This window comes from Pleurodeles waltl, chromosome 8 (genome assembly GCF_031143425.1).
Source record: "Pleurodeles waltl isolate 20211129_DDA chromosome 8, aPleWal1.hap1.20221129, whole genome shotgun sequence".
NCBI lineage: Eukaryota > Metazoa > Chordata > Amphibia > Caudata > Salamandridae > Pleurodeles > Pleurodeles waltl.
This window is the reverse complement of record NC_090447.1, coordinates 70,495,926-70,512,382: the sequence shown is the minus strand read 5'-3', so window position 1 is coordinate 70,512,382 and position 16,457 is coordinate 70,495,926. Positions and strand designations below refer to the sequence as shown.

Below are 16,457 nucleotides of genomic sequence, written 5' to 3'. Positions count from 1 at the left end.
GTTGCACACCCTGAGACAGGTCATGCAAGCATGTTTTATTATTGTGAAGAAAATGAAACTGAAAAAATTCAGCTCCAAGTTGATATCAAAATTATTCACTGCGCCTTAGGAAATCTAAATTAGACATGGGCATAAGCAAAGGTAAATATGGTTCAATATACTGTATTGGTCATGCAATTTGCAGTATGTAAAATACAACAGTTCTATTAATCATCTGCCAGTTATATTGCCCAGCTGACATCATTTGGCACCATTACTATTCTCAACAGGCCGGGAGTAGATTAACTCCTACCAGGTTTAACTACAAAAACGTATATCTATCCAGCTTTCTGGACTGTACGAGATGGCTCTGTTCAGTTTTGTGTGGTCTGTGAATAATGAGTGCTAACTACCTTCTAGATTCCTTGGTCATTAATCTTATTACACAAAGTTAGATGTTTGGCCAAACCCACAAATCTAGCCTGTTCAATTTTCATCTGGAACGGAGGGATCGCTAGCACATTTCCCAGCTTCACAAAACTGACATCTACTACTCAGTAAACCTGTCCCTGACTCAGTTACAATTTGTTGACCCATCAATGGAATTAAAAAGTAGTGGTGAATGCGCCAAAAACCTTAAAAGGCATAAGCCAGATTCTGGTGTCTGGACATAGAAACTGGACCAAAACGCCTTCAGAAAACCATTCCCGGCACTAGGATAGGTACTAAAAAGCGTTGTCACCATAGGTAACTGTAGTAACAAAATAGATTTTCTTTGCCAAGAATATACAACCAAATCAAAAGACTACTTGGGATACATATACAAAAAGATGCATAAATAAATCTAAGGTTCATCCACCAAGGACAAGAGTTGAGTAGGTTCTGCCTTTCAAATTAGCACTTCCGCCTGTGGTTTTTACACTTTCCCACGATGATGAACTATATATCATATCATCTGGAAGGGTGTTACTTAAGAGATGGGAAGGAAGGAGCCTCTGCCCATTAGCGTGACGGCATATATTAAAACTACCAATTACAGTTGTCACAATCTCTCTTACCTTTTGTGAAAAGCAGTCTAAGCAAAATCGATTTGGGTTAACCATAATTTTAACCACAAACACAGCAACCTCCCCCTGAACTTGCGACATTTTACCAGATATTCAACTGTATATGCTTTGAATTGGCTTACCCGAGATGGAGGAGTTGGTTTGCCATTGAGTGCCATCTGCTGGACAGTTTGCCCTGGGGGTGGGACAGGTGCAGTTTTTAACTTTTTTGCATCTGTTTTAGCCACATTATCTTCTTCTTCCTCATCAGACTCTTGTAAACCATACTTCGAAAAATGATCGACCTATCACAAAAGAAAAGAAAACATGTTAGTAAACAGAACATAACGGAATGCTATCATGTACTGCACACTTGTGTTTGCCTTTACTCACCTTAGGTCAAAACTAACATCTGCTGCTGTGTAAGGCTACTCCCATAAACGAGAAGAGAGCAATGTGACAGAGGGTAATATACAAACCCAAATTAACACTAGTGACAAGGGAGTGAACTGGCTGTTACAAGGTTATTACTGTCATCAGGCAAACAGTCCAAACAAACCACTGAGTAAATGAGACAAAACTACCAAACTTTCCACCTGAACACTACTCCCATAATGTGATCTGATCAAGCGCATCAAGGACAAAGATTACAAAAAAATGCACTACCATTGTTGCTGCTTCAGAGAAGCCCCTTTTACCTTACAAAACACATACTTTCCCTTATCTGCATTACTAGCTATAAGAAAAACATGTTACATAAAATAAATACCATACTGATCAACAATGAACTCACTTTTGCTATGCTATACTAGATTTTTAGCAATGGCCAGGTGGACTGTTTTAATAGAATGTGCCCAGTGGCAGATACGCTTGCGGAAGGTACACAGTCCCTTGAACTTTAACATTAAAAAGCTTCAATAGCTGTAAACCTAGCTTTCCAATACATCCTCGCCAAGATACTACTATGAGCCACTCTGCACATTGGAGATTTTTTTTTTTTTAAAAATGTAGGAATGGAATTAGTCTGATTAATGTGAACATAAAATACTACTTTGGGAAATAAACTTAGCTGTGTCCTCATGGCCACTTTGTCCCGATCAAAGGCTGTGTAGGATTCACAGGAACAGGAGGCTTGGATTTCACTAACCCTCTGTGCTGTTGTAATAGCTACTAAACAAAAAATAGAATTAGCCTTCATTGAAGTAGGCTACAAGAATAATAAGAATAGTTTTGAAAGAAGAACCCATGAGTTAAAAAAAAAAAAAAAAAATGTATTCCCAAGGAAGAGGTGGTATCCTAACTGGAGGAAAACCTTTGTAATACCGTAATAGCAGCAAGACCTTTAATAAAGATCTTGCAAATAGTGAAGGTAAGTCACTTGTAGGAGAAATGAGTTTTCAACACCTGATGTAAAATCTCTTCTATTTAAAAGTTCAAGAAGTGTTTGGCTTATTTTAAAATAGTCATACATATCATGAGGAAGATTCAGGTGCCCGTACTGAAGCAGATCAAGAGCCATGCCACAAAAAACAAGGCTGGAAAGTTGGGGTGTAGGATGTGCCTGTTGAACTTGTGAAGGAGAGCCAGTCTAAACAGAAGCCACATTTGGCGTGGTCATTCAAAAGCTATTAAGATTATCCTCACTCTGAAGTAAGCCAGTTTGACGATTAATGGTGGAATCGGACGTTACCTGACCAATTGATCAAAACGGCATTCCCCTTCATTCCTGGTTGGTAGTACCTGGTGGTGAAAACAGGGTAGCTCCTGTTTACTGAGTATGTGAATAGATCTAGCTCTGTATACCCCCAAGCACCGAATAGTTTGCAATGTATTTCAGTGTTTATGACTCTTGTGATTCTCTTGGACAAACACGAGTGAGTTCATCCCTGTATTCTAAACACGTGGAAGGTGAACTGTGAGCTGCAGGTCTCTGGGCGATGTGCCATATCCAAACTGTGGTTCTACAGCAGTATGGTTCCCCTCTTGCTTGTTGAGGTAATGCATTATTGCAGTACTAGCCATCTGAACAAGCAACTAATTGGTATTTAGTGCAGGAAGGTATGATTTGGGAGCAAGATGGGCTGCTCTCAACTACAGCAATCTGACACGGTACAAACTCTTCAGGGGACGAGGTAGAGTATGGAATTACCAACAATTATGCCAATGCTAAAAGGATGCAGCAAACAACTACTCCAAATACTGACTAGCCCAAGAAATATCTTAACCTATAAAAATGAAATGCTTAGTTTACTCACAAATCATGTGGAATCATCAATTGCTATATGCTGCAGAGGTCTTCGGTCCAACGAGAAAAAGTAGACCTGCACTTTTACAGATTATATCAATACATAAAAACCTAATGCTAGTGACTGCCACACCAAGAGAATACATATTATCAGATTAGCATGTGACTTGCATCAGCATTAGCTACCTCACCTTATACTCTAGGCTCACGCCTTTTAAGTCTAAGAACACTCCTAAATTTAGAAAGGATATAGACAATGTTTGCAACTTTACTCCTCAGACAAGCCAAGAAACCTGCTGTACAGTCCACCATTCTCTTGCACTAACCACCATATTATTATTGTTAGGATCTTATTAAAGTAGACTGTGGCAAGGTAAATTTGTTGATTATGCTTAAAAAAGTGAAGATTTCTTTATTAAAATTAATTTAATTCTGATACACAAAATAATTCTGAAATCAGGTAAAAATGGTTTGCTTCCCTACTGAACAGGACATCTTAGTTATCAAAATATTCAAATTACCATGGATTAGCATCTCAGTGGAGTACCAAAGAGTATTCTGTCATCCCACATGATCATTGCATACCAAGAAAGTATTGTATAACTTACTCAATGCTAGATGGATTTTCGCAAGAATGCTGAAGCTGAACTTTGCCAAATAATGCATAACTACAGTAATGATACAGCGACAATTGGAGGCAAGTTCATTGTTATAAAGGGATGGATGAGCTAACATATCCCTAAACGGTTAAAAACAGAATTGGTGATAACAGGGTAAAAACCGACTGACGAGATATAGATCTAATATCCTCAATGGAAGCTTACTTCCTCTTTCACAAGAAAGCAGAATATCACATTAACCATTTACTATCTACAGTGAAACAAGTAAATAATCTGAACAATAAGCAAATATAATTTTAGTCTCTAGCATAGCTTGCAAGCCCTTCTTAGACAAACAGTGATCATCACACTGTTTTGGTTCTTCACCCATGGACTACTGAAATGTATTGATCTGGGTATTTAAATGAAGTTTACAAAAAATACAGGCCACTGCAGATAGAAAAATTGCGGAGATTACACTAGCTGCCTATCCAAATGATACTGTTTGAGACCCCCAATAGCAATCCATCCTTCACTGTGGCTTCCATCACCTACGGCATTTACATGACTGATCAACACCTAAGATTAAAATTGATAAACAAGTAACTTGTCAGTAACTAAAAGTAACAAAGGGTTAGGGTCACTTGAATTCCACCTTACGGTTCTCACAACAAGATTCATACAAGGAATTTTCAGGTTGCCACCAGATCTGCAAAGTAGAATATCTGCATTAACTTACAAAGTTGCAGTGAAGATTTCTAATACACTTTTAAGCAAACCTAGGAAGGAACGTGGAGTTAGTATTCAATAAGGATGTGGAACTGTATATAGGGTTGGGGCCTGCAGTGACTACCAAGGAGAGCCTCAGATAGCACAAATCCACAACCTGCTCGATTTTGTACCAGCCTGTGTCCATTTCCATGATGATCAGTTAAGAGGAATGAACTGTCTCCCACATATCGGCAGTCATCTATACCAAGTGATGTTAGACTAGCACTAATCTTAACAAAAACTCGAAAAATACTGACAAGTCCCCACATTTTCACTACTGATGAAGTACTATTTTTTGACTTTCGTCTTCCTGCTGAAAAGCTTTGGCATTTCAAGTTTCACCAGTGCTCTGCCGAACACAGCACTCACAGGAAAAGGAAAAGGAAAAAAGGTAAATCTACTCAGATCCTCATTTTGCTTTATTTTTTCCTGGAGGCAGTTAAGGAGCAGGTTGATAATACAATGCAGCTAAAGGCTTAGGGGTTCTGCCTCTGGTGCAGCATATGAGAGCAATTACAGCACAGACTGGAGTACATTGAGAAAGGCTCAGGAACAGAAAAGGCTGGCAACATTTGATGATTTGGGTGCTTGAATTCCATTCTAAGCCCCAGTACACCGACATTGGCAACAAAGCTGATCATCAGCGGCTCTGCAGTTGAGAAAGGAAAAGGGACTCATCAACCAACATAATTAAGTGCTCCAGAGCCTGTCTGTTAGACCAAGGAGATAACAATGGAACTCTATAGCAGACTGTAGCATATTCAATAGGCGTGCCTGGTGAGTGGCTCACATGAAGAGTCCATATTCATTTTTTTTTAAGGGTACTCTGGGAACATACCGAGAGGATTCCTCTGTGCAGAGGTTCATTCATTCAGGTCACCATCCAGATGCATTACAAGGTGTCACAGTCCGAACATTTCAGTTCCTGCTCTCTTTTTAGAGACCACAATGCATGAAAGCATTGTAGTGACACTTTTGTACCAGATGCAATGCGTGGCAGGCTCCTTGCCAGATTAACTAGATAACCATTAACACAAGCAAAGGTAGTCAGTAAACAGGGCCATGTTTGTTTAATTTGGACAGAATAAAGTTTCACGCTTGATGAATCCAAGAACATAAGATACATTTGTATCAGATGAGATCCAGGCAGCTTCTGACATTAAAGCTTCCAGTGCACCCCTCGTTTGAGTATGGGCAACCCGTAGTTTCAGCTGAATATCAAGACTTATCTTCACCTTGGTACACTCAGGGCAATGTACTGATAAGGCCCGTGTAAGAAGCTCAGGATGGTGCATTCTACCAGTGGACTTAGGCTTGAAGCGGTTTCCCCTAAAAATAGACTCAAAAATATAGTTTGACCATAATGGTTATGATATTGCACCTACAAATTATTAGGCCAAAATATACAAGGTAAGTATATTATTTGTATAACAAAATTAAGTTATTACAGAACCATTTTATTGTTAACTGTATTGCATTATGTATTTCACTGGTCATTTTATAGTGCAATTCATTTTTCATGATTTTCAAATATATTGTTTTTTCTTGGTTGTTCGATTTATTAGGGGATTGGGTGGGTTGTTTTTTAATAATTCATATTTTAGTATTTGCTTACATGTTTAATACATTTTTAAATTATTCAAGGCATTTTAATTCTGGGATGTGGGAGACTGAGCGAGTAGAATTTAAATATAATATATTGATTTAACTGCTAATTACTTGTAATTTTTGATCTGCTTGCTTAAATCTTTAATTTATCAAATTTAATTTTGTTTGGTACGTGGGGGCATATTGTAAATGAGAGGGTAGAGTAATTTTAACAAACAGTTACATTATAGTTAAATAAAATTAGTTACTATAGTGTTTACTCCTCATCTATTAAGTCTGTGCATTTGGGGTGGCCGATGGAGTGTTTATTAATTATTTTGAGGCAACTACATTTGATATCAGAGTTGTGTTTTTAACTTTTCAGGTCAAGCATTCGAGACCTCTTGTATATACTTAGTATTTGTGGGCTCTCTGCTTTTTCATTGTTTGTTTCAGTGTCCTTAAATTTTATTTTTTTAAAATCCTTCCTTGATAGTGGTCAATCCTTCCTTTATCCCACCTTTTCCTTAGTTGTACACTCCCCTGGAGCATGGCCCCAGTACTTGTACTCTTCCACTTGAGTCACTGTAGCATGTGCTTGGGGACTACTTTTCTCTTCGGCTAAGAGCATTTGACCAGAGCGCTAGATGTTTTCAGTGGCTCCAGTCCGTTTCTGTAAACAGGGTTGTAAATCATTCTTCTCTGGTTACAAGCGCTGTGCATTCAAAGAACGAAGTCAAATGTTAGAGGCTGTTTTATGGGGGGGGCGCCTGTTTCCGTCCGATGCCACGAAAAGACATTCATGACCATAACTATTTTCATATCTATTTCCTTACGTGCTGCCAATGCGTAAAGATAATCGCTACTGTTACAATAATTAATGTGTATTCCCCCAATTGAAGATGGCCCAAACATGTCCTGCGCAATTACGTCATTACAAGGCCATCTCTTTTCCTTTGCCATTGCTTGTTGGCCTCTGGATTCTAAATCTGGCTCAGAGATCAGGGAACAAATTCTTGGGTGTGGAGCATTCTCTGGAGAAATGGATACCTTTTACAGAAAGACTGGTCACGTTTGCTCCATGTGTGCCTAAAATTGACTTCCGCAAGAATGCTGGCTCCACAGACCACCTTAAAGCTGCTGACTAAGGCGGGTCATTCTTTTATGTGTGGTATAAATGTGCTGTAGTAACATCAGTATGCATCCCGGCGCACAAAAAGGTCTACAAAACATCCAAGATCCCATGTATATCCCATTAACATCTTATGTTTCTGCAACGTGAACACTGCAACCAGTGCTTTTCTTCAAATTTGTATCTGAGAGTTAAGTTGTGCTTTAACGTTTGCAGGCTCCTTTATCTGGACCCCTCCTTGCTTTATTTGTGGCCCAAAGTGAGACTCCTCAGGGCTCTATTTATCCAGTACTGAGCGGCTGCAATATTACTTGGGAACGGGCATAAGCAATGACAAGTCTTCATGTCAAGAATAGTTTTGTAAAACATGTTCAGCATTAATATGCAGAGGAACAATAGCAAAAGTAATCTGTAAGACGAAAGAAATAAAAGAAAAACAAATGAATTCCTTCTACCCTTCCCCACCCTGGTGCAACACAGACATCAGGATGAAGAAAAATCTGAAGTGCTTGCAGTGATATTTAAGTCTTGGCTCCACGGAGCTCACCGTCAGCTTGAAGCTAAGAGTGATCAAGGCAGGGCCTAGAACTGTTGATGGTTCGCTCTTTTCAGAACTGCATGTGAAAGGCTGGAACTGTCCTACTGAACAGCATCAAGATGAAAGTTGGTATCTGTGTGCCATCCCCATTGTTGAACTCGGGAATGTTTGATGACAGTATTTGTTTGACTTCATAGTCACGGGATCGAATCTCTACGGTCCACTCAGCATTTCATTACTCTGGGGTGGATTTACTTGGGTAACAGACCATTTACTGTCACTTGATCACTTTCAGGGCCACAGGAGGTGTGCAATTTTGAGGGTTATCATTTTCTGCATAACAATGGATGTGCCACATAAAGCCATCATTTGCTGCATAATCTGCAGAATGTAACTAAAACGATGTATTGCTAGCTCAAAGGATCAAAAGTTACTAAATACGTAGTGACCTGGTGCAGTGCAATTAGCATGGCAAATTTAAATTAGGATGCTAAATGGCAACATTTGAATTTCTTGCTGCAGACAAGGTAAACGGAAGTGCTTTAGTTATATGCATGGCCACTGAAATTATGTGGCAGGAAAAGGCCAAATTATGAGGCAGGGTTGACCAATTTATATGGTACGAAAAGTCCAGTTATGAATTTACGTCAATAGCTCTAGCTCAAGCAAATGCAAGACTTTTTGTATTGAAAATGCTTGTTGTGAGACAAGAGTCCAAATCGTAAAGCCTTCATTTTTATAAGATAGTAGATCATAATACTGAATATGTATCGTTTAATTTGTTTAATAATTTAGAATTGATGGTAAGTTGCTTTACATTACTGTATTGGGGATTTTTTATAACTATTTTGAGCATACTTAATGTAATAAGTATGTTAAATAATATAATTTATTATGATTGATGTACAATCGTTCAGAATTTTAAAATCGGTTTCTAAAATGTAAATACTTATAATAAACATTTAAAATGTCCTATTATTTTTTTTTAATGATTAAAAGCTAATATTTGTTGTTTTAAGTTTTAATGTACATTAAAAGATTGGATTTATGAAATGTAAAGTAAGTGGGTTGCTCTAATAACTTACTGTTAAATTTGTATTTTTACTAATTAAAAATGTTTCTATAAAGTAAATATTAAAAACTTCCTAATAAATTGTCATTCATGTTGTATCTTATTTATAATCATTCATTTTACACAAACTAATTTGTTTTATCTTTAAATATAGTAATATTGATTATAATAAAATATACTTACCATTAAAATGCTGCAATTTGTTTAAAGTCATTTTGTACTTCATATTCTCAGTCTGTAATGTCAATGTTTGAGGTCTTAACACAATATTTTTACAAATAATTTTGTCATACAAACTGGTTGGTAATGCACCTTGATCTGAGCAATACACAATGGGCCTTCACTTAATAGCCTGCAGGGCATCTCAAAGGGAGATCAAACTAAGTTACGCAACATACCCCAGTCACCGATAGGGTGTTAGTTCTGATCTGCTTATGAATTAACTCTAGTTCATTAGCGAAAGCCCCACCAGTTCAATATATATATTAATACATTAATTGTAGACTAGAGGTGCTGCATAGTCCAAAATGTTACTTGGAACACATGCACTGCAAAAAGCATACATACCTGCTTCAAAGAAAGAATATTTGACACTTATGAATTCACCAATAACAGGCAGATGAAGGACACAGTGGTTGGGATTGATAAGAGCCTGCGATTTACTTGCAGTTGGTCATTATATTAAGGCTAACTATTCAGGCAGTTTTTATGCACCTCACAAGATCCAGTTCCATTCAGATAAATTGTAAGAGAATGTCCTAGTAATAAATTCTTTAAAGCAAAATCTAAATGGTCAATGAAAGAGCATATGAGGAGGCAACATGGCAAATCTTTCTTAGCAAAACCTTTAAGTCAAAAAACACATAAGAAAAGAATAACATATTGCTCATCATAGGAATTACAAAAGGTACATCACCTTTGTTCATAGACTACTCTGATGGGAAGAAGGGATGCCAAAGACAGAGGACATCTTCACTTCATCATAATGTATTAATTAATTGGTGTAAGGAAATGCCTCCTTGGCATGGTTGCCCCCTGACTTTTTGCCTTTGCTGATGCTATGTTTACAATTGAAAGTGTGCTGAGGCCTGCTAACCAGGCCCCAGCACCAGTGTTCTTTCCCTAACCTGTACTTTTGTATCCACAATTGGCAGACCCTGGCATCCAGATAAGTCCCTTGTAACTGGTACTTCTAGTACCAAGGGCCCTGATGCCAAGGAAGGTCTCTAAGGGCTGCAGCATGTCTTATGCCACCCTGGAGACCTCTCACTCAGCACAGACACACTGCTTGCCAGCTTGTGTGTGCTAGTGAGGACAAAACGAGTAAGTCGACATGGCACTCCCCTCAGGGTGCCATGCCAGCCTCTCACTGCCTATGCAGTATAGGTAAGACACCCCTCTAGCAGGCCTTACAGCCCTAAGGCAGGGTGCACTATACCATAGGTGAGGGTACCAGTGCATGAGCATGGTACCCCTACAGTGTCTAAACAAAACCTTAGACATTGTAAGTGCAGGGTAGCCATAAGAGTATATGGTCTGGGAGTCTGTCAAACACGAACTCCACAGCACCATAATGGCTACACTGAAAACTGGGAAGTTTGGTATCAAACTTCTCAGCACAATAAATGCACACTGATGCCAGTGTACATTTTATTGCAAAATACACCCCAGAGGGCACCTTAGAGGTGCCCCCTGAAACTTAACCGACTGTCTGTGTAGGCTGACTAGTTCCAGCAGCCTGCCACACTAGAGACATGTTGCTGGCCCCATGGGGAGAGTGCCTTTGTCACTCTGAGGCCAGTAACAAAGCCTGCACTGGGTGGAGATGCTAACACCTCCCCCAGGCAGGAGCTGTGACACCTGGCGGTGAGCCTCAAAGGCTCACCCCTTTGTCACAGCCCAGCAGGGCACTCCAGCTTGCTGGAGTTGCCCGCCCCCTCCGGCCACGGCCCCCACTTTTGGCGGCAAGGCTGGAGGGAACAAAGAAAGCAACAAGGAGGAGTCACTGGCCAGTCAGGACAGCCTCTAAGGTGTCCTGAGCTGAGGTGACTAACTTTTAGAAATCCTCCATCTTGCAGATGGAGGATTCCCCCAATAGGGTTAGGATTGTGACCCCCCTCCCCTTGGGAGGAGGCACAAAGAGGGTGTACCCACCCTCAGGGCTAGTAGCCATTGGCTACTAACCCCCCAGACCTAAACACGCCCTTAAATTTAGTATTTAAGGGCTACCCTGAACCCTAGAAAATTAGATTCCTGCAACAACAAGAAGGACTGCCCAGCTGAAAACCCCTGCAGAGTAAGACCAGAAGACAACAACTGCCTTGGCTCCAGAAACTCACCGGCCTGTCTCCTGCCTTCCAAAGAACTCTGCTCCAGCGACGCCTTCCAAAGGGACTAGCGACCTCTGAATCCTCTGAGGACTGCCCTGCTTCGACGACAAGAAACTCCCGAGGACAGCGGACCTGCTCCAAAAAGACTGCAACTTTGTTTCAAGAAGCAGCTTTAAAGAACCCTGCAACTCCCCACAAGAAGCGTGAGACTTGCAACACTGCACCCGGCGACCCCGACTCGGCTGGTGGAGAACCAACACCTCAGGGAGGACCCCCGGACTACTCTACGACTGTGAGTACCAAAACCTGTCCCCCCTGAGCCCCCACAGCGCCGCCTGCAGAGGGAATCCCGAGGCTTCCCCTGACCGCGACTCTCTGAAACCTAAGTCCCGACGCCTGGAAAAGACCCTGCACCCGCAGCCCCCAGGACCTGAAGGACCGGACTTTCACTGCAGAAGTGACCCCCAGGAGTCCCTCTCCCTTGCCCAAGTGGAGGTTTCCCCGAGGAAGCCCCCCCTTGCCTGCCTGCAGCGCTGAAGAGATCCCTTGATCTCTCATTGACTAACATTGCGAACCCAACGCTTGTTCTAACACTGCACCCGGCCGCCCCCGCGCCGCTGAGGGTGAAATTTCTGTGTGGGCTTGTGTCCCCCCCGGTGCCCTACAAAACCCCCCTGGTCTGCCCTCCGAAGACGCGGGTACTTACCTGCAAGCAGACCGGAACCGGGGCACCCCCTTCTCTCCATTCTAGCCTATGCGTTTTGGGCACCACTTTAAACTCTGCACCTGACCGGCCCTGAGCTGCTGGTGTGGTGACTTTGGGGTTGCTCTGAACCCCCAACGGTGGGCTACCTTGGACCAAGAACTGAACCCTGTAAGTGTCTTACTTACCTGGTAAAACTAACAAAAACTTACCTCCCCCAGGAACTGTGAAAATTGCACTAAGTGTCCACTTTTGAAATAGCTATTTGTCAATAACTTGAAAAGTATACATGCAATTGAAATGATTCAAAGTTCCTAATGTACTTACCTGCAATACCTTTCAAACAAGATATTACATGTTAAATTTGAACCTGTGGTTCTTAAAATAAACTAAGAAAAGATATTTTTCTATACAAAACCTATTGGCTGGATTTGTCTCTGAGTGTGTGTACCTCATTTATTGTCTATGTGTATGTACAACAAATGCTTAACACTACTCCTTGGATAAGCCTACTGCTCGACCACACTACCACAAAATAGAGCATTAGTATTATCTCTTTTTACCACTATTTTACCTCTAAGGGGAACCCTTGGACTCTGTGCATGCTATTCCTTACTTTGAAATAGCACATACAGAGCCAACTTCCTACAATTGGTCTGTATGGTATGTAGAATCTGGTCAACTTTAATCAGTATGTCAAAGGAATCTGGCCGGCCAAACACCAGAACCCATTCCAAAGGCAGTTCATGAGAATATGAAATCATCCTGATCCAAAATTGGAGCACAGACTAGCTCAGAGGCAGGAATAATTACATGTGTCTCCAATCAGCCATGCCAACTCAGGACCACAAATATACACAAAATCTCAAACACATGAGGGAGGTTAGAACTACATTTAAATCCCACTGGAGCTTAATGAACAGTGAAGGAGGAAACACATGTTGAGGCCCTTCAAGGAACTGCATCACAAATAGTGATTTAAACTGAGAAGAATGACTAAGCAACCGTAGAAAGGTTGAAATAGCCAACAGATAACCTTTACCGGTGCCCAAAGTAAGGCCTTGCTGAACTAAAGTTAAAAGAAACAACAAAACCTCGGCCAGTTTGGCATGAAATGTATTGACCAGTGTGGTCTCACCAAGTCACAACCTTGTCCGAATGGTAGGAATATACAGACTTGGTAAGGCGACGCCTAGCTGTGAGAAGGACTTGCACAATCTCCAGACAGAGGACAAAAACGATGAACTGCCGCTGCTCAACCTCCAAGGGTGGAGCGTTTGCAGGTTTGGGTGTAAAAACTCTACCCTGCTGCTGCGACAGGAGGTGGTCCTGAAGAGGCAGCCTGATCAGAAGACAGATGCTCATGCTTAGAAGTTTGGGATACCAAACTCTCCTTGCCCAGTCCAGTACAACAGGATGACTTGGGCCCAGTCTCTCGTGATGACTGTTAGGAATTGGGTCAGAAGTGGTATTTGGGTAAAGGCATGCAAGAGTCCACAGTTCAACTCTATGTGGAATGAGCCTCCAAGCCAGAGGTACACCTTGGGCACTCCAATGAGCAAGAGCACTGACATTATGCGTTCTTGGCAGTGGTGAAGAGATGAGCCAAGATTTCCCCCACATTCGCACACCTGAGTGTAGCCTCCATGTGTTATCTGCTAGTCATCAACGGCTGAGTTAGTCTCCCTGGTGTTCTGGGATACAGTCAGGTGCTGCACTACCAGGACGATCCGCTGGCACTCCAGCCACACCGAGAGGTGCAGGGCCTCCTGGTAAAGGGTCCACAACCCCACTCTGCCCTGCTTGCTGCAGTACCACATGGTGGCGCTGTCCGTGAGCATCTGAACCAGGCCCACTTTAATGAAAGGCACAAAGGTTTTCAAACCAAGCAGATGGCTTAAAGCTCCAACAGTTTGATGTCATGGCTGGGCCTCAGCGGGAAAGCAAAGGCCTCTCATCTCCACCTCTCGCAGAAGCAATGCATCAGTCATCACTGTAAGCCTTGGGTGGGGAGGGAGCGCTGTCTGCTGCCAACCAAATCTCAGTCCTGTAGCCACCACTGCAGGACTTTTGCAGAATCCTACAAAAATGGACTACTGCGGAGTGGTCCCCTTGATCTGGCTGCCACTGGAGCTTTATAACCCACTGCAGAACCCACATATGCCAGGTGGTGCTCTTGATCAGCAGGATACAGAAGGCCATCGGCCTCAGAGTGAACCTCACTGAAGCTCAATGGCAAGAGGTGAGATACCAAACCATGTAGAGAAAGACTGATGAGGGAGAGTCTGAGGTGGAGTATGGGTTTGACTTTGGCATGTTTATAGTAAATCCCACCAATGTGAAGAGGTGCGCTATAGCCTGGAGTTGGTTTATGACTGCTTCGGGCAAGCCTGCCTTAAAAAAAATCAGTCAGTCTTTGAGATAGGGTAAGACAGGAACCCTCCTCTGCCCTCCCTCCTTCCTCCACCCCTCTACCCACCTCCCTCCCAACCTAAAGGTCTGCTGCCATCATACCAGTTTGTCCCTCTGATAGAGCTAGTCTATGGCATCATCATAGTTGGAATTATGATTAGAATATGTGCCAAAAAAGTCATAAATACATCTTTCCCTGCTTTAGGGCAAGGGAACAATGTCAGAATGAGGGGTGGAAGCTGCATCGAGCTAGATGTCGGGAGGGGTAGGCACAGTACCGGACTTGGGCATAGGCTGGTCTGACGGTGCTGGTGAAGTCTGCTTGGGGAGGTCACACCTTGGCATGGGGGGTAGTAGCAGTATCAGTACCAGGCTCATCACAAATCCTGGGTTCGATACAGAGGGCCCAATCCACGCCAAGGGTGACCCTGCAAGCTGAGTCAACTGGGAGGCCTCTCGGCCCGAACGAAGAGTGAGATGCAAAAACAAGCACATTATGGGCTTGATTACGACTTCGGCAGAGGGGATTACTCCGTCCCAAATGTGACGTATATCCTGACCGCGGAATTACAAGTCCATTATATCCTATTGAACTCGTAATGCGGTGGGTGGGATATCCGTCACATTTGGGACGGAGTAATCCACCCGCCCAGGTCATAATCAGGCCCTATGTCTTCTAAAACTCAGTTGAGCATTAACAGCCCCAGCAAATGCAGGCTGTCTCGGAAAGTAGGCTGGTACAGATGCAGAAGAATGGCTTCAGGAGTGGGTTCTGGAGCAGGGTGACCCATCCCTCTATTTGGAGACTTTAAGCCCCGTTTAGAAAGCTTCTTCGTCTACTTGGACTTACTGGAGGTGAGCATCCTTGATTTCTCTCGGGACCGCTCGCAAGAACAACATCGAGAATAGCTGACCCTGCAATTTTGAACAAATAGTCCCTTCCTTTTGCTGGGAAACAAAAAACTGTCTCCCATTCCTGGATTGCCTTCGGGTGCATCTAGGCATAGTCACCGCAGATTGTGGAGTCATGGGCGACCCTTGGCACCACACATAGACCAAGTGGAGAACAGGAAAACACATCTGTCTGTGACATTGCCCACAGGGCTTAAACCCGGAGGATTTATTTGAGGACAAATCTCTTGAACACAATGATTTTCATAGACGAAAAGAATTAATGTCAGCGTGACTAGGTAGTGCCTTTAAAGGCATGTGCACATCACATCTGGTGCAGACACCGCCAACGCGTAGCTGCACAGTGCAACTTTCTCAGAGAGCAAAGGTACTGCTTCAAAGCTTTCTAGATCCGGTCTGATGCCTGGGGATTATTCTCAGGGGTGAGGAATCTGCGGTTAAGAGTCTGCATTTCAAAAGAGCTTACTGCAATTAATCCCACATAAACATACCAAATGAACTAGAGTTTCTTTGCTGGAACTTTCCTTACTTCCATCTTTAACAAGTCAGATACACAGCATGTTGCACAAGCAAAAGAATTAACAAACTGCAGAAACTAAGGGGAAGAAATGGCATTTTCACAACGATTTAGTGTGTCATTTGGCAGCGCCTGGAGACTCTGTAGTGGAGTCTGCTCATACAAGGTAACACGAAAGAGACATTAATTAACGAAACATAATATACAAATATTTTATTAATGGAAAAACATAAAAGCTTTACTGGTGTATACTCTTGTGGAAAAAAAAAACAACCAAATACAAACAGGTAAGCCGGCTACAGTGCAGGCATTACCTTGAACACCCAAGACCCAGTCTCCGGCCGATAGTCCTTGAAATGAGCACCCTGCTTGCGAGATGCTGCTTCCAATCTGTTTTCATAGTTCATCTCTGCTAGACGTTCTGGAGTCTTTATCAAGGATCGGGTTGTTTTATCCATAGGCCAAACACCATCCAATGTCACCTCAGCTCGTCTATTAAGGAAAGAATGTCACATTATTTTGGCGTGGTTTCATTGCTGTGCACTCAAAAGACAAATACTGCAGTGTTCTGTAAGTTTCATCAGATTGAGAGTCGAAATGAAAATGTCACTTAC

The 16,457-nt window shown here is 42.2% G+C and overlaps 1 protein-coding gene across 2 annotated transcripts in view; it reads right to left on the bottom strand.

The window, feature by feature from the left end:
• NUP98 (nucleoporin 98 and 96 precursor) overlaps window positions 1–16,457 on the bottom strand; it is a 603,720-nt gene that overhangs the window by 268,002 nt on the left and 319,261 nt on the right. For both annotated transcript variants that reach the window (XM_069203729.1, XM_069203730.1), the window contains exons 19-20: window positions 16,158–16,335; window positions 1,169–1,330 (exon numbers count right to left, since the gene is read on the bottom strand). In XM_069203729.1, the coding sequence (XP_069059830.1) occupies window positions 1,169–1,330; window positions 16,158–16,335 (340 nt within the window). The remainder of the gene's footprint in view (window positions 1–1,168; window positions 1,331–16,157; window positions 16,336–16,457) is intronic.